Genomic DNA, 25,526 nt, shown 5'->3' with positions numbered 1-25,526 from the left:
AATTAAGACAATGGGTTAAAACATGTGACTGTTGTAGGATATTCCGTTTAAAAAATAGTAAAATAATAATAATAATAATAATAATAATAATAATAATAATAATAATAATAATAATAATAATAACAATAAAGGGTATAAATATTTAATATGACAGTAAAAAGTTATCAAGAGTTATGTATATATACATGCAGGTCAGTTCATGTAGGTTTTTATTTTACAGCTTTGACTATATATAACGTTTCTATGAAGCACAGACTCTTATGTAGACACCGAAGTGATTAGAGATTTTCCTAAAACTAATGCAAGAGCACTTTGTATACACTGAGCTGAGAGCGTGTGTACAGAGACCGATGCTGCACATCAGCATTAACCTATTTACAAGCAGCAAAACACATTCTCACACTTTCTTTTCACTATTTTCTACAAGCTCGCGAATCGTGAGTCTATTTTAAGCCTAGATATAAAAAAAAAAATCAAACAAACAAAAACAATACGTAAAAAACAAACAAACAAGAAGAACAAGAAAAAACACAAGAAGATCAATAATCGACCACTTGCGCTGGAAGACTTTTCAACCTTCCAGCCGTATGCTGCTGAGGTGTGTGTGTGTGTGTATGCGTGGTGTGTGTGTGTGTGTGTGTGTCCCGCTTCCCCTGTACGAGTTTCTGATGGCAGCTCGGTGACGTAAGACGCATCAACGACAGGCGACAGGCAGATTCGCGCGAGACACGGGGATGGGCGGATGGATGGGTGGATGGATGGGTGGATAGATAGACAGATGCTGGGGCGGAACTTGGAAATATTTCCGCATTATTATTCGCCTCTGCCTGCAAGGCGAAGAGCGTAACACGCGCAGCTGGCAATATCTCAAGGATGCGCTGCTCCATAAAAGGTAAGCAGACTGCTTTACAAACCTAACTTGTGCAAAAGAACCGGTTTGGTTTGTGTATCATGTCAGAGATGCCGTAATGAACGCGCGGACGCGAGTGTATGTGTGTGCGTGTTACCGAAACTGCGCGCGCGAGCGAAGTTACAGTTATAATAACGGACTGCAATTCGGAACCAAGAGCCCTGTAATACATACCTTATAGATGACTCCGGTGTTGTCCTGAATACGAAGGCTAGCAGCATCTTCCTCTCTCTGTGTGTGTGTGTGTATGTGTGTGTGTATGTGTGTGTGTGTGTGTGTGTGTGTGTGAAAGCACGCGCCCTCCCGCCAGCCGCCGCAAGGAAGACTATTTAAAAATCCGCTACAAGAAGGTGCATCGTCCGCCATGCGCTTTCAAAGCCACCCCTCCTAAAAAAATCACTTAAAACATGGAACTCAGCGCCAGTATTGACTTCAAAAAGAATAGGTGATGCGTCTACGACGACAAAAAAAAAAGTTCGCCTTTGGTTCTGATGAGTGCTGCTGTTATAACGCGTTATAACCAGTCTTCACTTTATAGGCTAATGCACGGAAGACGTCACTTAGTTGATGCATGTATTGCAGTTGAATAAGAAGCCTAATTAATAAGCAACCTTGCATACTTGCGTATTAAACAGTCTGATGTGCACTCTGCTCAGTTCGTACTTTTTTTTTTTTTTTTTTTTTTTTGCCCATACTATTTAGTACGCGCTCTCAGACGTGGCCACTGAACTTATTTCCTGGAGTCCCTCCCCTTCCCGTGCAAAGTGCTTCACTTCCTAGTAAGGTGCAACGAATCATCCTGTAACTTCCCACGCGTTTTTTTTACACGGGGGTGGAAAAAAAAAAATACCCCGAACACGAAATGATCAAATAATGTGTTCACAAACGCAACATTGGATAAGAAGTCGTTTTGTGGGCGTGAAGTTTCCGCGTCCTTATAATAATACGCGACACCATCAAAGAGATCAAACAGAAAGTAATCAGATCATGAGTGTGTTATCTCAGATTTATCAGGAGCAAACATGTTAATAAGTAAACTTTTAGCTAAAACAATGATGACACCTACCAGTACGTCATGCTGTAAATAGTAAACTTCGTGCGTTAAGCGTGCGTAAAAGTGCTTCATTTCTTTTTCCGTCTCTTCCATTGAGATATCACAAGACGCGCGGAAATGTTATAGTCACACCTTAGAATAAAAATAAGTCAATTCTCTTTGGCTATTATTATTATTATTATTATTATTATTATTATTATTATTATTATTATTATGTGATCCGTGTTCCGAAAGAGAAAAAACAAACAAAACAAGCAGCTTCTCTTTTTTCCTCCAGTCGACCCTGTTCGGGAGGAGGAAGAGAGGGAAAAAAAAACAGAGCAATTAAAAAGATTGACAGCTCGGATTTCACTGTCAGAGTGACGCTCCTGGAGGGGTGGAGTGTAGAGGAGCAGGAAAGGCAACTCGATGCGTCTGTCTATCAGTTGAGACTGTCTGAAACGCTCTCCCGTCTTCAACGTGCGATCCTTATTTTTTTTTATCTCCAGCGACCAGCCGAAGCCTCGAGCCTTACCGTTTCGCTCCCGGTACTTTTACCAATTAGTTGCTGTCCGTTTTTTTTTATTATTTTTTTTTCCGCAAGAGCACCTGGTTAGATTCTGTTTTTTCCATCTCTCTCAAATCTTGTTTATCACGCCCGAAATCAGCTGTCCACATGTCGGCCGAGCATGCACGGACACTCTCGTTTGTGAATACCGGAGGGAACGTGGGGAAGCTGAAGAGCTGAAAGCTGAAGCTCTCCTCTGCCCGCGCGCGCGAGCCGTTCCCGCTGACTGACTGACATTAACCGCGTTCCCGTCTTCTCTTTTCTCCGAGTGCAGGAGCCTGAGCCGCCCCCTCCCCGGGACGAGCGCCTAGACGGACGGAAATACAGTCGGACTGGGTGTTGTTTTTGGTTTTTGTGAGTGTGTGTGGAAGTTTCCTCCCTTTTCTTTACTGCTGTCCCGGTGAAACGTCGCGCTCGGAGAAGATCAGGGAGAAATGGACGGAGAGGCTGTTCAGCAGTGACCGAGCTGTGCGCCGTTACACACCGACACCGGAGATACCGCTAATGCACCGAGTCTCCAAACGGGGCTGCCCGTGAACTGCTTTACCTCCAGAGCACTTTGCAGTTTGATTCATCAACAATCTTTGCTTTCTTCTTCTTTTTCTTCTTTTTCCTTTTTTTTTAGTAAAGAATGAAAGTGGGCAACGCTGCGATCTGAGACTTTTAATCAAAAGTGACTTTTTTTTTAAGGAGAAAATTAAGATTTAATCAAAAATCCAGAACCTGGTTGATTAAAAAGAAAAGGACCGAATAGAAGATTTCTTTTTTATTTTTTTTGTCGCCGTCTGTATTTTGATTCTGTATGAAAAGTCAAGTGGAGAGAGTTGGAGAAGAGCATGCCGAGGAGAAAGCAGCAAGCGCCGAGGCGTTCTTCAGGTAAGCCCTATCACACACACACACACACACACACACACACACACACACACACACACACACACACACACAAAACGCATGCGTTGTTTGTTTGTAAAACAACTGCACTCCGTTGTTTGTTTGTAAAACAACGCAGGATGTAACATTTAACACCAAACCAGTGGCATCTCTCAGGCCGCGCACTGTGACATCACTACCATCACACTGTAAGCAGGACACAAACAAATGCATTAACTCTTGCATGTGATGAACATCCAGAGTCAGAGTCAAAGTGTACACAGATTGAAATTCAGCAACTTTTACAAACTAGGTTAAAAATGCGAATCTAATTGTGCCCAAGACCCCCTGGACAATAAAATGCACTTTTCCAGACTTTTCTGCACTCCTGTGTAGTTGCCTTCCTGGATTTGATGCTTGATTGATCGCCTGTCACGTGGCCGCCTTTGATCTATTCATTCCCGATAACCATCAGTGAATCATTCACCATGGAAACGCGCATGCGCGCTTCCTCGGGCCTGGACACGCAGGAAAACTTTTGCCCCCGCTGGGGAGAGAACAGAAAAGAGAGGGAGCATTCTTAGACTTTTTTCATCTCAGACAGAAAATAAGGAAAGAGAAAGAGAGAGAGAAAGAGAGAGAGGTAACTAGGGTGTGTCGGTATCACTAAATCATTCATAGGCATCTCTTTGTTTATAGATTTTGACATATAGACGTTATAATAAATAAAAATGTCTTTATTTTAAAGATTGTAGTCTGTTAACTGGCGGCATGTGAAATCAGTTCTTATTACGCTACTGCTAATCTGACTTTCTGTTCCTAGTGTTTGTTTTGAAGCTTCGTATAAGTGGACAGTTGCCTAGCAGTGGACGTGTCCTCCCTCTGAGACAGACAGGTCTGTCCCCCTTACAAACGAGAGCTCCCTCTGACGGAATCGCAGTGACAACTAGAATTCAGGAAAACACGTCTCAGTAGTACTTAGGCCCAAAAATTATGAGAGGAAAATCGGTGACACCACATAGCTGAGTTCTACTAGACATACTTAAAGTGAAGCACTGACATTTAGGCACATGCCTCTTCTTACTAGGCTTAATTTCATACTAATACTTGAGGCGCAACAGTGCGAAATGTTTTTTTTTTTTTTCCTGAACTCGGGGTGAGTAGACTTGTAGGTAGAGACTGTCATTGGGAGTTTAAAGACTCTCTGAGGTGAGATGGCAGCTGGTAATATGACCTGGCAGAATGTACCTAAAAAAAAGCATCAAACCCTCCTGCCTGCAGTGAATATTGATTTAATTGTCTGTCTTTTGACAGCCATATGCATCATTGGCTGTTATGGTCAATCAGAATTTGGCAGGCCCGGTTTTCCATCAATCCCATGGCGTGACATTTTGCACAATCGAAACCAAAACAAACAGGGGCACAAGAAATAGTCTCTTTAACCTTGGGGTTAGAACAAGTGAGAAAGGAAGTCTTTTTTTTTTTAATGTTTTATTGTGTCGTGAATCGTGACTACTTTTTCGTTCGTTATGGAGGACTCAGGCACACGGCTGTGTCCTGTTTCCACTCCTCCTTCTTTACTAGGCAGTCGTGGTGTGCTTTATTCACAGACACAGCATCGTGTTTGTTTTTTTTTGTTTTTTTGGTCACAATCATTATCCCCTCTCGGCCCGTCGCTTCGGTCGTGATGGTGCAGTGGGAGCCGAATGTGTCGGCCTGCTGCAGCCGTTCGTTTCGATTTGCTGCTTTTTCTCTGAAGCGTACACATGCAGGCCTCCAATATCGAGTGCAGAGCAAGAGCAGCAGCCCAGGAGAGCGAAATCGCTCAGCGTTCAGGTCTGGATTTACATTAGAAGCCTTTTGAAGTCTCCTCCATTGGAGATGGACTCCCAAAAAAATTGACTGCAGTGCAATTATTATTACTTTTATTTTTTTTGTTTTTCAAATGGTCAATGCCTGGCTTATATATAAGAGCATAAACATAATTGTGTGAGACTTCAATAGTAAAACCTAAAACTGTCCGTGTCTCATGAGGTCTGAAAATCTACTCTTGTTTTTTTCTGTGGTTAAATCAGGGCGCTTGAGAATAGGTCCAGACAAATAAGCAGCGAGGAGACAGTGTTTTTGAACCAGCACAGGGAGTCATTAAACTCGGCCCTTCACTGAGGACGAAAGGCTTCTTAATTATCAGAGAAAAAAGCTAACAGTTCGTCTGCTGCTTTCCTTAGATAGGGGCCCTAATTATCTGAGCTTCTGATGGATTTGTGACAGCGCCTAACGATTAAAGCTGACAAATTCGGCTAGGTGTCAGCTCGGCAGCTGCCTTGATGTAATCAAGTTGATATTATACAGTTCCCATAGCCCGTAGTGCCGCATTAACTCAATTTTCTGGCGCAGGTGACAAATGGACTTTGCTACCTGACTAATCACGTCACGGCAGCGATGCTGCTTAATGACCTTGGTAATCCTGGCTCTTAACCGCACCGCTGGGCCCGCACATTCTCTCAGCCAATCAGACGCCGTGCTTAGTCAACGTGCCGCCATTATCTGTGGGTGTTAAATCACCACTATCCTGTAAGTTATCGAACGTGCTGCCTGCGTCTCAAACCCGGAGCACTCCTTCTTAAAACCCAGCGCACTCTACTTTGATACCCACGGTTTTTGCTCTGCTTCGTTAGAGGAATCTCAGGAGGGGAAGAAATAGAGAGTTGTTTACGTAGTACACGGGTTTTGTATGTGTCGTGGAGTCGTTATCTATTTACTACGACTGCTGTTTAATTGAAGATAGGTTTCTAATCTTTTTTTTGGATCAGATGAAGGATATAAAGAGAAACAGATAGCTACTGCTGAGTGTGTGTGAGGGTGTGTGTATGTGTGTGTGTACTGTGAGCAGTGCTATTCCCTGTAGAGTGTGCAGTGCTCACCCGTAAAGATCACACTTGTTTATGCTGACCTTGGCTTACTCTCATAATTGTAATTACTCTCGCAAAATATTTTTAAATTACACAGTACATTGACACTTTTCAATTTAATGCATATTTAAAAAAAAAAAAAAAAAAAAAAAGAAGAAGAAGAAGAATAAAAACACCTGGGAAATATTTAACATCAACAGAATTTTCTTTGCCTGTTTTTTTACTTTTTACACTTTCCCCTTGTAGGTCGTAGCTTCATTGTCTGTTGCGTGAAAATCCAAAGCGCTTGGCGTACGTCGTGGCTGTAACGTGTAACGTAACCGTGAATCAAGCCTGCCTTCATTAACAGGTGACATTGACCTCTGTAGTCGATATCCATGTTTAGGCCCAGCACTCGAAAGCAATAGTTTAATTTGCATTTGCAGGATCAAAGCTTGTGGACTATAGAAAATCAAAGCGTATGCAGTTGTCGGGGCGGTCGGGAGCGACGAGCCGCTTGCCTCACAACGCCGAGGTTGAGTTGAGTAATGAAGATAGATGACAGGTTTTATGGGGAAAAGCACGGATCGAAATGAAAATATGTTTGGGTTTCCCGTATGCCAGGGGTATGACTGCATGCAGCGCTGCGGTGCAATAGAGCTCGCTCACAGCCTAATGAGCTTTTATACAATTGGGAGTTTTTAGTTTCCACATAAGTTATGTCAACTCGCCGTCTCGTCCCAGACCGAATTAGAGGTCTCCAGACTCCCGTGTGTATGTGTGTGTATGTGTGTGTATGTGTGTGTGTGTGTGTGTGTGTGTGTGTGTATGAAAAAGAGAGAGAGAAAGAGAAAGATATGTAACGTTCAAGCTGTGATAAATACCAAACCATTTGATTCAAGCAATATGACCAAAAAAAAAAAAAAAAGAAAAAAAAAAGAAAATTGTTACGATTCTTGAAGTAAACACAAAACACACAATACACACAAAACACACAATACACACAAGACATGTCAATATTCAGGTTTTATATTTTAGTCTGTGCTTCTAAAAATAAAAAATAAAAAAAAAAAAGGAAAGTTAATCGATTACATTCCAAGAACACATCGTAGTAAAGTGACTTTAATGACATTTATAAATTCCATCCATAAATTCCATATATGCAAATAAATGATAAATCAGGTGGAAAAGGAGAACAACGACACTGTGGTTTTACTACATTACATTATATCGTCAGGGTTCTCTGTCTTACTTTACTACATCTCAACAAATACTACATAAAGATTTAAAGAAAAGTAAAAATATATTGTGATGTAATTCTGGATCTGAGGATAGAATGATTAAATCTGTTCACGCTTCATATGTAATACCTTGTTAACAACATGTTAACAACATGTCATGACGGGATTGTGTAGAAAGTAGAAGATGCTACAGGATGTGCCGTTACAGGAAAATCAGTAACAGGAACTTAACGTTGCCACTATGAAGTTGATGAATTTCCTATAACGGTTCACACAGTGTGTTTTTTTTCCCTTCTATACACAACAATTCTAAAGAGGCTGGTGATGGGACGGATGTTTATCGCTGCTATAATGCGAGTTCTGACTCACTTTGTAGCAGCGAAAACATCCGTCCCGTCGTTCCATCGTTCCCAAAGTCGCTTTTTGTCTCTGGACTTTAAAAGAAAAGTGTCAGAACAGTGAGACTGGCGACTTCGTCTGGCGTCCATGTGTCAGAGAACGTTAAGCTGTCATTTAAAAGTAGTCTACGGTGTTATGTGTTGATGTAGGTTTTTATATGTCTTGATTAATGTAATCATAAATCATATTGTATTTATGTCTAGTCCTGTTATGAATCAAAACCAGATTTTATGTATGTATGAGTATGCGTATGTGTATGTATGTGTATATATATGTAATGTGTATAGGTGTGTATATAGCAATTGTGATGATTGAAATGCTGTTGTTGTAGTGTTTGGAGCCCAGGAAGACTAGCTGATTGCGCAGACTTTCAGCTAATGGGATCCATATAAATAAACAATAAACAATAAACAATTACGGACAATTACACACTTAAAAGAAAAAGACAACTGTTAATGCGGAGGCTCTGCCGTTAGGATAACGTGTTAGATCGAGCGCTTCCATCGTTCTGATGATCCCTGGGTTCGTCTTTCAGCTGCTGTCTGTGGAGATGAGAAATCAACAGATTCTGACCAATCAGAGTAAAGAACTCGGTAGCGGTGCGGTAGAATAATAAGAATAATAAAATACCGGCTCGGTTATATACGATCCTTCAGTCTAGTTAACTTTTCTGAAACTTTTGTTTAAGGAAACCGAATTTTCTGATTGTCTAAGTTTTAGACGAGTCCTTTAGATGTGTTGTCATGAACACAAAGCTGCAATATCGATATATCACAGTTCAGCTTCTCGAACTCGGATGATATTAACAGCATGTTGAATACCTAGAATATGAGTGTATAGTGTGTGTGTGTGTGAGGGTGGGTGGGTGTGTGGGTGTGTATCTGCAGTTCCTCAACATGACGATCAGAAAATACAGACCACTGAGGAGGTAGCTTAACACCAACGGAGGCTTGCAGCATGGTATTATGGGAACTCGAGCTATCAAAGAGACCAGCTGCATTTTATCTCTCCCTCTTTCCCTCTCTCTCTGTCTCTCTCTCTCTCTCTCTCTCTCTCTCTCTCTCGTTCTCTCTCCATCTCTCAGTCTGTCTGTTTTGATCCCGTATGTTTCATTTCTCAGCTAATTTGGTCTGCAGTGAGTCAGAGCGAAGACAGAAAGGGAGAGAAGGAGGGGGCAGAAGAGGGGAAAGACAAAAGAGAGAAAAGCTGAAGTCCTGCCCCGGTAATGAGAGTTTGGGAGCTCGGGGAGTACGCAGAGGTCAGCGTGAACCCACGGGACGTCGTCTCACTCCTCTCACTCGTCTAAGTCCTGCACCGCTCTCATCTGTTCTCGCGTTCTGTCACACTCCCGGGGAAGGGAAGTTGCGATGCGGATGTTTACTAGAGTGTACGGCGAGCAGAAAAGTCCAGCACTTGAACAAGCACGCTAGCAGATAATCAGCGTTCTTCACACATCCGCATTCAAGCCACACAAATCTGCTCCGTCCTTTAAAACCGTAATGCAGGGGTCCGGCTTTTGATGTTCAGAGCCTCTGGCTTAGAACGAGCCGCTTGCTGACCTGCAAAGGATGAAACCAGCAGTTTGCAGGAGGGGGGATTGGGCAAGGCGGTTGGGGGAGTGTTTGGAAACACACACAGACGTATAAAAGATTGTGTAAGATTGCTTCTATGCTAACAGCATCATACACATCAGCTTCGACAGATGAACATGAAACGAAAGCAAGCCTTTTGATGATGTTCAGTAAACACGTTGTAACGCCTCCACAAACTCGGGGAAGTGCCGTCCTGGGACTGTGTGTTCCTCGCCCCCCGTTCTTCCGATTCCAAATATCCTGCGACGTACAAAAGGCCAAGATGAAAGTGAGAGAAAGTACTTTGTTACAGCCTCTTAACTTGTAGGCTTAAACAAAAGCTTTCAGCTATTTTAGCTCGATGGGAGAGAGAGAGAGAGAGAGAGAGAGAGAGAGAGAGAGAGAGAGAATGAATGGGGCCTAAAATAAGAGCCGGAGAGTGAGAATAAAGGAGTGGCATTCAGAAAGGTATTAGAGCTGACAGATGAACAGAAGTGGAGAGAAATTCTCGCGCAGCAGCTGGGCCTGCAGTCATTATCCTGACAGGTGTCAATTAAGAATTACGACGTGCCCGACTCGTCCGCGCAGCCCAGCTGTCTCTGCAGCGCAGAAATAACACTTTACCCTTGTCACTGTGTTAGTTCTTCGCCCCGGCCTTCGCAAAATGAGCCGCCCAAGCACCAATCGATAACCAGTGTATTAGCAATTATTTTGCACATTGATTTACGAGGGCCAACGACTCCTACTGTGCTGTTATTAGCCCGTGATTAGATCTGCCCGAAAACACACATGCACACACATACACACACACACACACACACACGCACTCACAACCCTGTTGCCAGGTGGATATATGTTTCCTCTGAGGCCCTGAGGTCTAGAACAATCTTAGTGCACGGTGTTAGCCGCCCGGTTAGGCCCTCCATCACGAGAGGCCGTTATACAGACAAGCCTCTTTAGTTCCCCTACCCCAAACACACACACACACACACACATATACGTGTGGGGCATGAAATACAGTTTCAGTCTGACGCACACAGTAGATGGATGCTGATGGAAAGAAGAGTGTGATAAACACCAGCCAGGGTGTTCAGACAGCGCGATATATCGCTTGTTAATCGTGATCGTCATATTGATCAAACGATCGCTGAGCTTCCGGATACGTTTCCCAGTTTGTGTTTGCGTAAAAAAAACAACAAATGTAATCACATTCAGGATGCGCGTTTAACTTTCAGCTCAGCACATTATTTTATTAAACCACAGCACCGCTGAATCTGATTGGCTGTTGATTTATTTTCGTTTGCGATTCTCTAGTAACGTAACTTACACCAGGACGCTCTACAATCTAAGACAAATAATAAACCAATTAAATGTTTACGTAACAAATAGGTCGATATTTAATAAAGAACAACAACAGAGTTTATTTATATTTTTATTTATTTTTGATATTTCCCGGGAAGCAGTCTCCAGTATCGCTGCTTTGGAACAACTTTGTAAGTCTTTGCAGTTTTCCAGCTTCTCGTGAACATAAGTGCATTTTTTTTTCCCTGCGAACTTCATGAGAGAAAACTATTTTAGATAAATTCCTGGAAAACTGCTTTGATTTAAGAGGAATAAAACACTTTGCGGTGTGTTGTTAGTGGAAAATAAGACATTTCAGAGTAGCACCAGTGTTTGATTGTTTACTTGTAAATTTTGTATTTTTCTGCAGCCTGAAATCAGGTTCCATGTGTTCATGACGCACAAAAGCACATATTAAGCATATATTAACACGTTCCGGTACGAGTCGTGCGTGTGTGCACATACTTGTGTCTTTTGTATGTGTTCATTCTATTAGTAATGTATTACATTGTCAGTGTGAAGAATAAAGCAGTAAGCAGTGTGATGCTGGCTGTAAGCAGACCATCTGTGCTTTTTGTTCAAAGAAACCCTGCATATTGTGCTGGAAGGAGAAGCTTATGACAAACTGCCCACAGACACCTGTTGAAACACTCAAAGTGTTTGCTGAAGTACATTATGTTTGCGAAAAGAAAAAAAAAAAAGAAAAAAAAAAGTTATTTTCCTTCAGATTTTTATCTCACAGGAAATAATGTCAATGTAAATAATGTCATTCTTACAAAAGTCTGTAGTCTGTAGCTCCCGAGGAACTGACAGGTCAGAGTCATTTCTGAGTTCATCATAGACTTAACACTAATTCCTTCTTCCCGAAGTCTTCAGATGTTCGCTGATGAAGACGAGCGCAAAGCTGTCCGACGTACTTAACGGCGGTTCAAAGACGGCGTGATCGTCTCCATGTGGTCGATCCACAGCGATCCCTCGTTGTCTGTCCTTACAGATCTCTCACCAGCAGGATTTGATCAGCAGGTGATTGGTTTTCTGTAACCGCGGCTCTGACTGTGCTTGTTCTGATACGGTTCGGTTTACATTGAAATGCTCTACGTAAAGTTTTGTGGGAGGAGTTTTCTTTTATTTCACGTTTATGGAAGGAATCTCCAGTGTCAGCGCTTTTGAAAGGATGAACCTTAATTCGGGACGACGGGATGTGCATTACACAGAGGTTGAAATGACATTATAGGTTATACGTTAGATTATATAAGATTATATCAAATCTGTTCTAAAATTACGCCCTGATTCATTGTGTTATTATATTGCAACATAAAGAGAAAATTTATTATTGGTTTTATTGGTTTTATTGTATTTTAGAGTTATAACACGGATTTGTACACAACACACCATAACACCCAGTTTTGCACAGACTTTTATAAACTTAAATTTACATTTACTTTTTTTAGATTTAGATGTAGATCCAGATTTGCACAGAATTTTTTTAACTTAAATTTAAATGTATTATTTTTAGAATTTATCGCATGCCTTTTATGCCCACATTTCTTTTTTGCCCAAAATCTATCTATCTATCTATCTATCTATCTATCTATCTATCTATCTATCTATCTGTCTGTCTGTCTGTCTGTCTGTCTGTCTGTCTATCTGTCTGTCTGTCTGTCTGTCTGTCTATCTATCTATCTATCTATCTATCTGTCTGTGTGTCTGTCTGTCTGTCTGTCTGTCTTTGTGTCTATCTATCTATCTATCTATCTATCTATCTATCTATCTATCTATCTATCTATCTATCTATTTATCTGTCTGTCTGTCTATCTATCTATCTATCTATCTATCTGTCTGTCTGTCTGTCTATCTATCTATCTATCTATCTATCTATCTATCTATCTATCTATCTATTTATCTGTCTGTCTGTCTGTTTGTCTATCTATCTATCTATCTATCTATCTATCTATCTATCTATCTGTCTGTCTGTCTGTCTGTCTGTCTGTCTGTCTGTCTGTCTGTCTATCTATTTATCTGTCTGTCTGTCTGTCTGTCTATCTATCTATCTATCTATCTATCTATCTATCTATCTATCTATCGCATTTCACTGCATGTCGTAATGTGTACAGTAGCGCGTCTGACCAACAAAATTTAAATTTGAATATGACAAACCACAACATAAAAAAAAGGAAAGAAAAAAAAAACATCACAACAAGCCTGAGCAATATATCATTCTCACAATATTGACCTCTGCAGGTTCCAATATTACAGTCTCCAAATATGCAAAAGAAAAGCACAATACAGACAAAACAACATATTAAAAATGATACTGTTATACTGTGGGATTGTCGACGTGTTTAAACTAACTAGACAAGCTGGACTGTATGTCCTGGTCAATCACGAGTCCAAAACCGATCATCCAAACACTTACAATAAACTTATCAGGATCGAGACCTACACTTTATAGCTGAAAATGATATATGACGATAAATGAGGATGTTGTGTGATATTTAATAAGTCTAAAAATATCGGTGTATCTTATCGTTAATTATGTCAAATTATCCACAGAAAACATCTCAGGATTTTTTACCGAAGCAGCTACTGAATATATAAAATATCTCTGGAACCTCAGAGATGGTGGAAATGTCAAGAAAAGCGTTTTTTTTTTTTGCTTATGAGAGTTCATTTGCATGAGATACAGCTCTGCATTAAGAAACGGAATATTGAGATTATGATGAATAAACATTTTAATATTTTTTTGTTAAATGACAAATTGGCTGTAAAGCATTTGAAGTGATAGAGTATTGCTTTAGGTTTCATTTCATTCATTTAAACGTTCATTCATTTTCACTGCGAAAAAAAAACTCATTGAAACTCAAAATCTAGGCAAATCTATCTCTGAGCACATGCACGCTACCGAGCTTATAAGTCCCTTTCTGAATAACATCCAACACGATTGACAGGCGAGTAAAGCTGCCTGTTGGTCCCGATTTATTGGATGTTGGTGGATGTTTTATCAAGATCATGACTGGATAGATTTGTTGTGAAAACATTAAAATATTTTAAAAATAGCTGGAAATCCTAAAACCAACAGAATCGCAGACCTCACGTTCGATTTAAACGTTTAAATCGAGAATCGATTTTTAGCGTCAAGGCAAAGCGACGTTCACAGATCAGAGGAACGTCCTGTATTTGATTCAGGAGAAACTTGTGGCAGTTCAACAGTAAGTTCATAAAGTCTAATAACATTTTCAAGACCAAGACCTGTTGGTTCTGGGTCATCAGTGCCATGTTTGATCATGATGAAAATGGATACAACATTTGTTATGTATCTCCATGTCCTTCATTTCTCTAAACCTCAGAAGCATAAAACAGTAGACAAGCCATCATTAACACCTCTCTCTCTCTCTTTTTCTCTCTCTCTCTCTCTCTCTCTCTCTCTCCCCATAATGCATTGCTCTGAACCGGCCACATAAAGACCGCTCTCGCCTTTTACGAGCTAACTTGAAGCACGTCTTAAAATGGTCGCGCGAAAACGCCTTGACTTCCAGCGTTTCTGTCATGACACTTTCATTGGCTGTTTTTCGTCGAGTGTTTAGGGCTGAATCTGCAGTCCATCACTCTTTAAGCTGGTGAAAGAGGACTCTGTCACCCCCCCACACATCTTTTATTACCGCACCGATAAAGACCAGGGTGCACAGAGTAGGACAATAGCGAGCTAGTGCTCAGGGTAGCAGTAATTTTCAGCCAGTGGAGAGAACTTGTATGTAACTGATAGCAGGCCAAGAAGTAATGAATATCATTTTTTGGCCACCAGTTTTATAGCGCTGATAAGGCAGCTGGGAATGGATACGGCCGACGAGAGCCGTTTGGCTTCGAGATGGACACCAGACAGGGCAATGACTATTATATTTAGGGAGGTTTCACAATTCAGTGCCATTTATTTCTTGTAAATTGTAAAAATGAAAGACTTTATTTAAAAAGAAATAACATACGTTTATCCACCGAGTATCAGGGTTTGACTATAGCACAGAATCATCAAAAACATAAATGAGAATCTGCTTCAACATCCCTGCTAATGATACAAGGACATTTCAGACGTTAAAAAAAACTCCATTCAAATGATTAATGATTGAATTCAGTCTATAGTTAAGGTTAAAGAGAGGTGCGTTCAAAGTAAGACAATAGCACAGTATCACTAGGGAAAAAAACGGGGGGGGGGGGGGTATTAATTTCTTCTTCCTGTGATTGTCAGGAAATTCGGATGATGCAACTTCCTGTTTTGGGTTATTCCATATATTTCTAGCGCTCATTGTGTTCACTGAATTGTGCTCATGGTTAAGTGGATTGTGCAACTAAAACATTCAGGACAATTTACCTTAAGCTGTAAAAGAAGAGTCAGGTTTTAAGAGTAAGATGTTAAATGGATTCAGAAAGAAATTAGATTTTGGAACACATTTGATGATTATATTTGAAGGTAAAGTATAGTTCGACTGAGCCTTGACAGACAAAACGCTGGTCTCTAAATGCGTTTAAAAAGTCTTTTACCTTTACATCTATGTTTGTAAATGTAATTTCAATAGAATAAAGATCATTAAAAGCATTAACACTCTCTCACTAGCGCTCTTGTGTCATCTCTGACTCTATATCTTCCTCTTCTTTTCCATCTCTCTTACTAGTTTGACTGATAGCATGGGGTAATTGGTGTCAGCATCATAATCACTAATGTGATCCAACAAAAAAAAAAACACTCTATATACATTTGCATCTCTGTTTATTTCTAGGCTTTGATGCTGAAATAGATGGCACATGAGCATCTTCGCTCCTTCCAGAACATTCCGTTGCTGCATAGGCGTAATGTTGTATTGTTTGTGTATTTTTTTACAAAGCATTTTTGTTCGTTCCAGACAGGTCAGCATGCCGTGACTCACCTCCCCGCTTCCACTTTTATCTGTAATTATAGAGATCGGACGTGATTGCGCTCGAACGCCAAATAGTCATACGATCCGTAGACAGCCTCGTACAGGCAACAAGTCGGAGAGAAGAGGAGGAAACCGTAGGGACCGATCAGGCGTCTTTTCCTGCTGTTCGTATCAGTGTGAGAGACGCCTGACGCATCGCAGTGTTTCATTATTGAGGCCATATGCACAGAAGCAGACAGGAGATAGGGATGTTATGAACAACACAGGCTCTGTTGCTCGCATATAGACTCGCTCATCAATACTAGAGTCTGAAATCCGTGCTCATGTTTATGCTGGAATACGTATAAGGGGTATTCAGGTGAAATAAAAAATAAATAAATAAATAAATAAATAAATAAAATAAAAGTTACAGCTACGGAAAATTATGGCACACAAGACTGACTTTTAATAACTTTTAAATTCTTAACTATGGATATAAATAAAATATTTCAAACGTATTTATGCTTTGTTTCGCTTTGGTACTTATAGAAATATAAACGCTTCTAATATCATTCATTCACTCATTTTCTACCCCTTATCCGAACTACCTCGGGTCACGGGGAGCCTGTGCCTATCTCAGGCGTCATAGGACGGAGTGCCAACCCATCACAGGGCACACACACACACACTCATTCATTCATCATTCATCTTCTACCGCTTATCCGAACTACCTCGGGTCACGGGGAGCCTGTGCCTATCTCAGGCGTCATTGGGCATCAAGGCAGGATACACCCTGGACGGAGTGCCAACCCATCGCAGGGTACACACACACACTCATTCACTCACGCAATCACACACTACGGACAATTTTCCAGAGATGCCAATCAACCTACCATGCATGTCTTTGGACCGGGGGAGGAAACCGGAGTACCCGGAGGAAACCCCGAGGCACGGGGAGAACATGCAAACTCCACACACACAAGGTGGAGGCGGGAATCAAACCGCCAACCCTGGAGGTGTGAGGTGAACGTGCTAATCACTAAGCCACCGCGCCCCCCGCTTCTAATATTATGTTTAGAAAACATAATTTTTGCATTTTTGATTTTTGTCATATTTTTGGTACTCAGTTTGCTCATCTGACCAGAGAGGGTACGTAAAAAAGTAAATTCTAGCTCATTTCTGTAGCTAATCTCTTGTCCAATGAACTGCCTTCAGCTAAAATAATTAAAATAAATGCACAGGATTGGCAGAAATTTATTACCCTTTTGAAATTATGAGCCACTTTTTAGCTCTAGTGATATGAACACATATCATATAAAACAACTTGTTTATGGAAAACAGACGTCTAGGGACAGTTTCATTAGAACCGTCCATAAAGCAAATTCATTCATAACGGATAGGACTGGATTTTTTTCCAATAGATATTAAGCAATGGTGTGAAACCAAAGTAAAATAAACTACAGGGAATTAGTTCTTACTTTATTGCTTCAATATTTACAAAAAAAAAAAAAAAACTTACACTATTACTAATTAAACCGATTCCCGTTGTATAGTTGTATCAAACTTTAAGAAGTTTGTTACCAGAATATAACCACTGCTTCTTTGACTTAGTTCCTAAGTGTGTTCAGAGTAAACACATTGTCATGCTTTTCTCAGTAATGAGAAACGTGTTGAAATTTATCCTTGATAATTGCACATACACTATCGATGTGATACAGGAGTATTTTTTTTAATTGGTTTTGATATATTCAGGTTTTATATAAGTTTAACGCTCTGACATTTTTGACTTGGACATATTTAGCCTGTATTTTATTTATTCCTTATTACATGGAGTTATGGCTACATTTCAAGGCATGATGTATTATGTAACAAAAGAAAAAAAACCCTTTAGTTTAGTGATGTGGTGTGAATATGGTGTGATGTGGCCTGACATGTGACATGAGTGGAGTTACGGCTACAATATTTATAAAGAACGAAACTGATTTCTTTTTTTTTTAAACCTATCTAGAGTTTAATTTAGAAAGAAATGTATTTCCTGTATCATTAACGTTAAGTGTCTGCAGTCTTTCATCGTCGGACACTTTACTTTATTAAATTAAATCTCTCAAAGATAATAAGAAATGAAGCACAGCATGACGTGTTAACAAAGAAAAAAATATAATAATAATAATAATAATGATGATGATGATGATGATGATGATGATAATAATAATAAAGAACAAGTGCATTAATATATACCTGGAAATCTGCTACTTTTACTGTTAGAGCTACTGTTGTGGAAAATTAATCAACAATTTATCTGACAATAAAGAGAGAGAATTTAGTATATATATATATATATATATATATATATATATATATATATATATATATATATATATATATATATATATATATAAAACGTTTTTCGTTTTTAGTAAAGAAAAGAAAAGTAAAAAAGAAAAGTGAAAAGAAAAGAAAAAGGAAAAAGAAAGGGATAGATTACTGTGATTTTTCTGGGTAAGAATGGATCAGTATCAAACATTATATACTTGTTTACTATTTAATAAAATGAAAATAACAGCTTTTAGTTTTGTCTTCTTTCTCAGACACAGGAGAATCCACTGTGTGTGTGTGTGTGTGTGTGTGTGTGTGTGTGTAGATTGTCTAGCATAGTGCATCATCTCCATGTTAAATTGGTTATGGCAGTGCAATCCAGCCCTACTTATGGGCGTCAGAGCAGCTTCAGTGTGTGAAGAGCCTCAGTGATGGTGGGTCATAAATAGCGAAGCTCCATCACTTTGCTGGGAGTGTAACACTTTTAGCCATCACTCGTCAAAATACGCAACACTGCCCACGTCTGTGTATGCGTGTGTGTGTGTGTGTGTGTGTGTGTGTGTGTGTCTATGTGAAAATGTAGCCTTTGTTGGTTATATGAGGACATGGTTAACAGTGCTATACTCTGTGCTATGTAAGAAATAAGTCATGATACGGTATACTCTTTCAGGAAAATAACAATCACCAATTATTATCAGATCATCAAAGAAAATAAAAGAGAAAGAAAACAGCAGCTATAAACACTTGTTACCTCACCAGCATCTCTTTAAGTCAATAAAATGAACAGTGCTGTCCAGTACGCTAAAATGGAACCATGAAGCTTTCTAAAGACTCGCTACAGCTTTAATGTTATAAAGCACTGACAGTGGAGACTCCTTCCCAGAATGGTAATAAACATCTCCTGAACATTTCCTGAACATCACCATATCCTCTATTATGTTATGTTTAATTAGTAACAGTGACGTGACACACAGCTAAGTACGGTGACCCATACTCAGAATTCGTTCTCTGCATTTAACCCATCCAAAGTGCACACACTTTGGATGGGTTAAATGAACCAGCGAACACACATACACCGTGAACACACACCCGGAGCAGTGGGCAGCCATTTATGCTGTGGCGCCCGGGGAGCAGTTGGGGGGTTCGGTGCCTTGCTCAAGGGCACCTCAGTCGTGGTATTGCCGACCCGAGACTCGAACCCACAACCTTAGGGTTAGGAGTCAAACTCTCTAACCATTAGGCCACGACTTCCCCTTACTGTACATAGGTACCCTTACATAGGTAATGTAATTATTACGATGTAAATTCAAGGGATAGAGAATCGAAGCTTGATGAACATACGATACGGATAAATAGCAATAGATATTTTACAGATATCACCCAGCAGTTGAGTGGAATTATCTCTGCTTCCTGATGCTATGATATTGCTATTTTCGATTTTCCGTTTTTAAACCGTTTTAAGACTTGTCCATTTCTTGTATTGGCTGTGGTGGTCAGACGATCTGACTCAGGCTTGCTGTTTTCCACTTGTTAAAGGACCTGTGTTTCGATCGACGTGCCGGTTGGAATCGTTGATTAAAAGAGTTGTTTGCGCTAGGAAAGAGTGTGTGTGAGAATGAGAGGATTTGGAGCGGGGGATGGGAGACTTTTCTGTCTAACGCTCATCACTCACTGGTTAATGATACTCTTCACTCATTCATCCTCGCTATTCTCCCATTCCCTCATTCTCCTGGGCCTGTGTAAGAGCAGGGGTCGTGCACAGTTCACGACCCCCAGGTGGCCACCGTAATACCTCTGTGTCGTTGTGTGTGTGTTTGTGTGCGTGTGTGAGTGTGAGTGAGAGACAGAAGAGGAGAAAAAGAGAGAGAGATAGATAGACAGAGAAAGTGTATGTGTTTGTGTGTTTGGGTTTTCCCCTAAACCATTGACCAGCTTTCTTTGCTCTCCATCTCCCCAAAGTCATTGGTTCTCGCCCCCCCGTCTGTTCCTGTGTGTGTGTTTGTGTGTGTGTGTGTTTGTGTATGAGGTGTTTTGTGAGCAGAATGGCAGATTTATAGGCTCTCTGCTGTTCTCGTGGTGTGTGAGTTGAAAGGAGTCTCTCTGCTGCTGTCACTGAAATATGTCAGCTTGTGTGTGCTTTTTTTCTCGTTTTAAATGTTGATTGATTGTAACACGCTGAACATGTTTAGCACACGACTGTGTGAGGATGTTTTGTTAGTTGTGTGTTGTTCAGGCGTTTCTTGTCCTGTTTTGTTCTGTCCTGCGAACCGTCAACTATCAAAATGCCAAGTGAGGTTCTGTTTCTTCCCCCTTCCTCTATCTCTCTCTCTCTCTCTCTCTCTCTCCACCCCTTCCTCTATGGTTTTTATCTCTCTATCTCCACACCAAATTTGGATCACAGCTGTAAAGGCACTGAGCCTGAATTGACTGCTAGTCAGGACTGAACAATATACACAATGTGTTACACTGTACAGAAATGTTAATTGTCACCTTAGGACATTCGGACGGACTAGAAAATACGTTTGATTATTATGACTATCGCCACAGCTTTAATAACAGTTTATAATACTATTACTACTACTTTATTAATACTACTGATAATACTGCTACTGTTATTATTGTTACTCCAAATCCTATTACTACTCCTTCTCTTTCTGCTACTCCCAAATAGAAGACTGCTTCTCCTATTACTTCTATTACTCTATAGTCTATTAATACTTTTACTACTACTGCCACTACTGCCACTACTACTAGTATTACTACTACTCCTTTTACTCCTAATATTACTGCTATTACTACTACTACTACTATAATATAACTACTACTACTACTACTACTACTACTATAATATAACTACTACTACTACTACTACTACTACTATAATATAACTACTACTACTACTACTACTACTATAATATAACTACTACTACTACTACTACTACTACTACTACTACTATAATATAACTACTACTACTACTACTACTACTATAATATAACTACTACTACTATTACTACTACTACTACTACTATTACTACTACTACTATAATATAACTACTACTACTACTACTACTACTACTACTACTATAATATAACTACTACTACTACTACTACTACTATAATATAACTACTACTACTACTACTACTATTACTACTACTACTACTACTATTACTACTACTACTATAATATAACTACTACTACTACTACTACTACTACTACTATAATATAACTACTACTACTACTACTACTACTACTACTATTACTATAATATAACTACTACTACTACTATTACTACTACTACTATAATATAACTACTACTACTACTACTACTACTACTACTACTATAATATAACTACTACTACTACTATTACTACTACTACTATAATATAACTACTACCACTACTACTACTACTACTAATAATAATAATAATAACGTGTACTTATACGATTTAGCAATAATGGGACTAAAAACCTTCTGATTCAGAGTTGTGTGTTCATAATGAAGTACCGGATCATCCAGTGTCAGAACTAAAGGTACAGTTTGGTTCAGTAATGTGGAAGCATTGTAACTGTGTCTTTAAAGTACGATCAGAGCTTAGAAATAAGTTTGAGTACTTAATATTCACGTTCCCTTTCCAGAAAAACAAAACCAAACACATGGATGGCTGCAGCCTGTTTCTACCCTTACTTTTATTACTACATATTATTCCTGTTATTTTCACTGCAATTACTGAATAAGTGGTTCAAAATATGAAATGCAAAATAAGACTGTATTTAAAGAGTTGAGTTAAGACTAATACTAAGTTAATGCTAATATTGTGCGGCCCTGTGCGGTTATAAACACTAGTAGTAACAGTTACAGTAGTTGAGAACACATAGCAGGACTTGGCACTGGATGTGTGTATGTATACACTGTGTCTGCTGCATGTGTGTGCTCATACGGTTAGGACGAGAAAACCCAGAGCCATGGAATTAGCGTTTTTACCCCACCTAACACCCCGCACTGACCTGCGCTCAGTGTTCAGTGGCTCGCAGCCTTAAATCAATCTCTGCATTCAATTCAGGCCCTCACAAAGAGCTGAAGCACGGGGAAGGGAAAAAAAACTCGCCGGCCGGAGTTACAGTGCTCTCCTTCGGCAGAGGAGGAATGGAGGAGGCGAGGAGGAGGAGGAAAGGAGGAGGAGGGGTCTTATATAAAGGGCACGGTGTGCGTCCATGCCAGAAGACGGTGATTTCCTTTTGCAGAGGGGCCATACATCAGAGGGCCTCCCAGCTGCACTGTCCCAAACTGACAGAATGACATGTGTCATTTATCAAAGAGGCCAAGGCTTGGGAAAACTCATATGACAAAGCCTGGGAGAGTTCACTCCCCTGCCTGTGTGCACATACACACACACACACACACACACACACACTTTCACTTCATCTCTCTCCTGCTCTCATTCCAGCTCTCTAACTCTCTCTCTCACACACAAACACACACACACACACACACACACACACACACACACAGTCCCCTCCCACCTTCTTGCCTATTGCCAAAAAACAGGCCTGCAATATTTCTGTCATCCCAACACCACTGCTCCCTCTTGTCCTCTCTCTCTCTCTCTCTCTCTCTCTTTCTTGCTTTCTTTCTTGCTCTTTCCCTTGCTCTCTCTCCATCTTTTTACGGTTCTCTCTCAGCCCCTCTCTCCCCACACACACTCACAACCAGCAAACTTCTTCCTCCCTGCCAAACATATTTCACACGACTGTTTACCAGCAGTTGTTTACAGTTATTTATGTTTTGCAGTGTTTACCGGTCGCGTCACAAGCACTACCGGCATTGTTTAATCAGTATTACATGTTAATGGGCTTGATTAAGGCTAATCAGCATGCTAATTATGGAACTGCGCTATAGTTAGAGAGAGAGAGAGAGAGAGAGAGAGAGAGATCCAGCGCTCTGTGTTGTATGGAGCTCCAGAAGCCAGACGGTGGGAGAGCACTGATCACAAGAGGATCCATCTGAGTCTCTTCATTGTCCCAGTCTATAGAGGGGGTGGAAAGGGTCAAATACAGTTCACACTGCATTACCCGAGTCTCTAGGGAAGGATCTAGCAGTCCTTCAAAGAAAGCTGTGTAGCAGTTTTGCTCCAGTGCTATGTAGAGACATGGGCGGAGGGGAAGTGGATCTCTAGATAGTGTCCACTTTATTTACTCTGCAGTGTAGCGTAGTGCTTTTTAACATGGAAGCTTGGGCCAAATATGGAGCCATCTGTAACTTACAGTATCTGTGCCTGCTTTTTGTCTCATAATCGGTCAAAATGTTGCTTGTCTAATTCTCTAACTTCTGGACACTATTTCTACTATTATTGCTCTTTGTACATTAGGAAAGCCTACGCAGACGTTTCACACGTTCTCTCTGTATCCAGGATTCCTGGGTTCTTCTTACCTCCCAAAAACATGCCAGAAGCTTGCATGATTTACAGGCATGTAACCAGAATGAATGAATGAATAAATGAATGAATGAATGAATGAATGATCTCAAAAAAAAAAACAACAATAATAAGAAACAGTATGTGCTGTAGCAATGTGTCTTAGTTTCTCAAACGTTACACCTATGTCAGGATTTCTCAAACTCCCACACAAGCGACCAGTCACACATGCTAAGAAATCTAAGCAGGTCTTTAAGATTTCCTTTCTTTTTAGAAAAGTAGATTTCTCAGCCTTACAAAACGCAGCACACACCTAGTGACATGTAAGAAGTGATCCTTTGCATGCTTTGGGTCACATGGTGGCACACAAGTGACAGAAGGAGTGAAAAAATATAAAAACACTCACACACATGCACACACACACATACACACACACACACACACAGAGGATTGTTTCTTTCTGGAAAGCACTCTCACTCTCACCTCTTCTCACTAGGTCGCCTCTCATCCTTTCTCCCAGTCCCCTCTATCGCTCCTTCCACCCCCCCTTTCTTCTAAATGTGTGTGTGAGAGTGTGGCATGTGAGAGACGGGCCAGGGCTTTTCATTTGTCTTCATAAGCTTAATTTATTTTCTCAGCTAAATGTGAGCTGACAGGCATCAGTCAGCGAGAGGTCAGTCGAGTGGATGCGTCTCTCCGTCTCACAGAGTCCAACCCCGACATTGTGTAAGAAGGATGTGTGTTTAAAGGATGGACTGATTGGGGATATCAGACTTATGGCATCATTTATCACTGGGATTATTATCCAGGTCTATGGCACAGAACAAGGGATGGGGGGGGCATTGTTAGAGGGTGCCAAAAGTTTAATTGTTGGTTTGTGTGTGTGTATGTATGTAAGTGTGTGTGTGTGTGTGTGATGGGGAGATCGTTTCAGGAAAGCTTTTGAAATTTTGATGCACTTTCCTCGAGTAATATTATGTTTTGCTGAGAGATGGACTTTTTTTTTTTACACTCGATTGCAAATCCACACAATCACACACACACACACACACACACACACACACACACACACCGCCTCTCTCTTATCACTGCTCTGGTAAGACATGTTTTCCTGTTTCTCGTCCTGAGAAATCTGCTCTCCTCTGTGTGTGGTGTGGGCCTCAGTATGATTTACCGCCCCTCTCGGACCCTCCGCACACCCTGCTCCTCTGTCCGCCCACTTTCCCAGATCCTTCTGGAAGAAGAGTGTCCTCATCCTTGTCCTCTTCGCATGTCTCCTCCCCTTCTCCTGTCCATGCGCTCGCTGAGGAATTCATCACTACAAGTTAACTGTGACTCACTCAGGATTCGGTGGGAGAGTCCATTTCCGAGTAATCCCTCATAATAGACGTGCAATGTTATCAGTTTATACGGATGTAAATCATCAGGAACAAATGATGGCTGTGTTGTAGTTAAGAGAAGTCCTCGGGTTTTTATGGGCTGAGTTGTATCTTTTCTTTCTTTTCTTTTTTTTTCTTTCTTTCTTTCTTTCTTTCTTTCTTTCTTTCTTTCTTTCTTTCTTTCTTTCTTTCTTTCTTTCTTTCACTATCTGCCCTCTTCCACATACACAAGCTCACAGATGTCCACGATTTGCATTGTTTTTCTATACTTTTTGCGAACTTACTCTTTTACAGATGGCACTGCATCATTATTTCCAAATCTTACAGAAAGTGACTTTTCTTTTTAAATATTAGATATATTCGAGAAATAGTTCCTCTCTGAAGCCTGCGGTTTTACACTGTTCCATTGTTAAATTCATTCATTCATTCATTCATTCATTCATCTTCTACCGCTTATCAGAACTACCTCGGAACTACTATCTCAGGCGTCATCGGGCATCAAGGCAGGATACACTCTGGACGGAGTGCCAACCCATCACAGGGCACACACACACACACACTCATTCACTCACGCAATCACACACTAGGGACAATGTTCCAGAGATGCCAATCAACCTACCATGCATGTCTTTGGACCGGGGGAGGAAACCGGAGTACCCGGAGGAAACCCCCGAGGCACGAGGAGAACATTGTTAATTGTTAAATGAT

General features: G+C 40.5%; 1 protein-coding gene across 2 annotated transcripts in view; it reads left to right on the top strand.

Annotated features, from left to right (window-relative positions):
• The first annotated feature begins 580 nt into the window (after positions 1 to 580).
• Positions 581 to 25,526, top strand: part of tshz1 (teashirt zinc finger homeobox 1) — a 44,337-nt gene continuing 19,391 nt past the window's right edge. Inside the window, exons 1-2 of one of the 2 annotated variants that reach the window (XM_060896868.1) lie at positions 581 to 892; positions 2,786 to 3,387. In XM_060896868.1, coding sequence (XP_060752851.1) covers positions 3,348 to 3,387 — 40 coding nt within the window. In that variant the 5' untranslated portion in view covers positions 581 to 892; positions 2,786 to 3,347. Of the gene's footprint in view, positions 893 to 2,519; positions 3,388 to 25,526 lie in introns of those variants that run through there. The other variant, XM_060896867.1, reaches the window with a different exon arrangement.

Source organism: Tachysurus vachellii, chromosome 21 (assembly GCF_030014155.1).
Source record: "Tachysurus vachellii isolate PV-2020 chromosome 21, HZAU_Pvac_v1, whole genome shotgun sequence".
Taxonomy (NCBI): domain Eukaryota; kingdom Metazoa; phylum Chordata; class Actinopteri; order Siluriformes; family Bagridae; genus Tachysurus; species Tachysurus vachellii.
The sequence above is the reverse complement of the archived record's forward strand: the minus strand, read 5'-3'. Positions and strand labels throughout refer to the sequence as shown.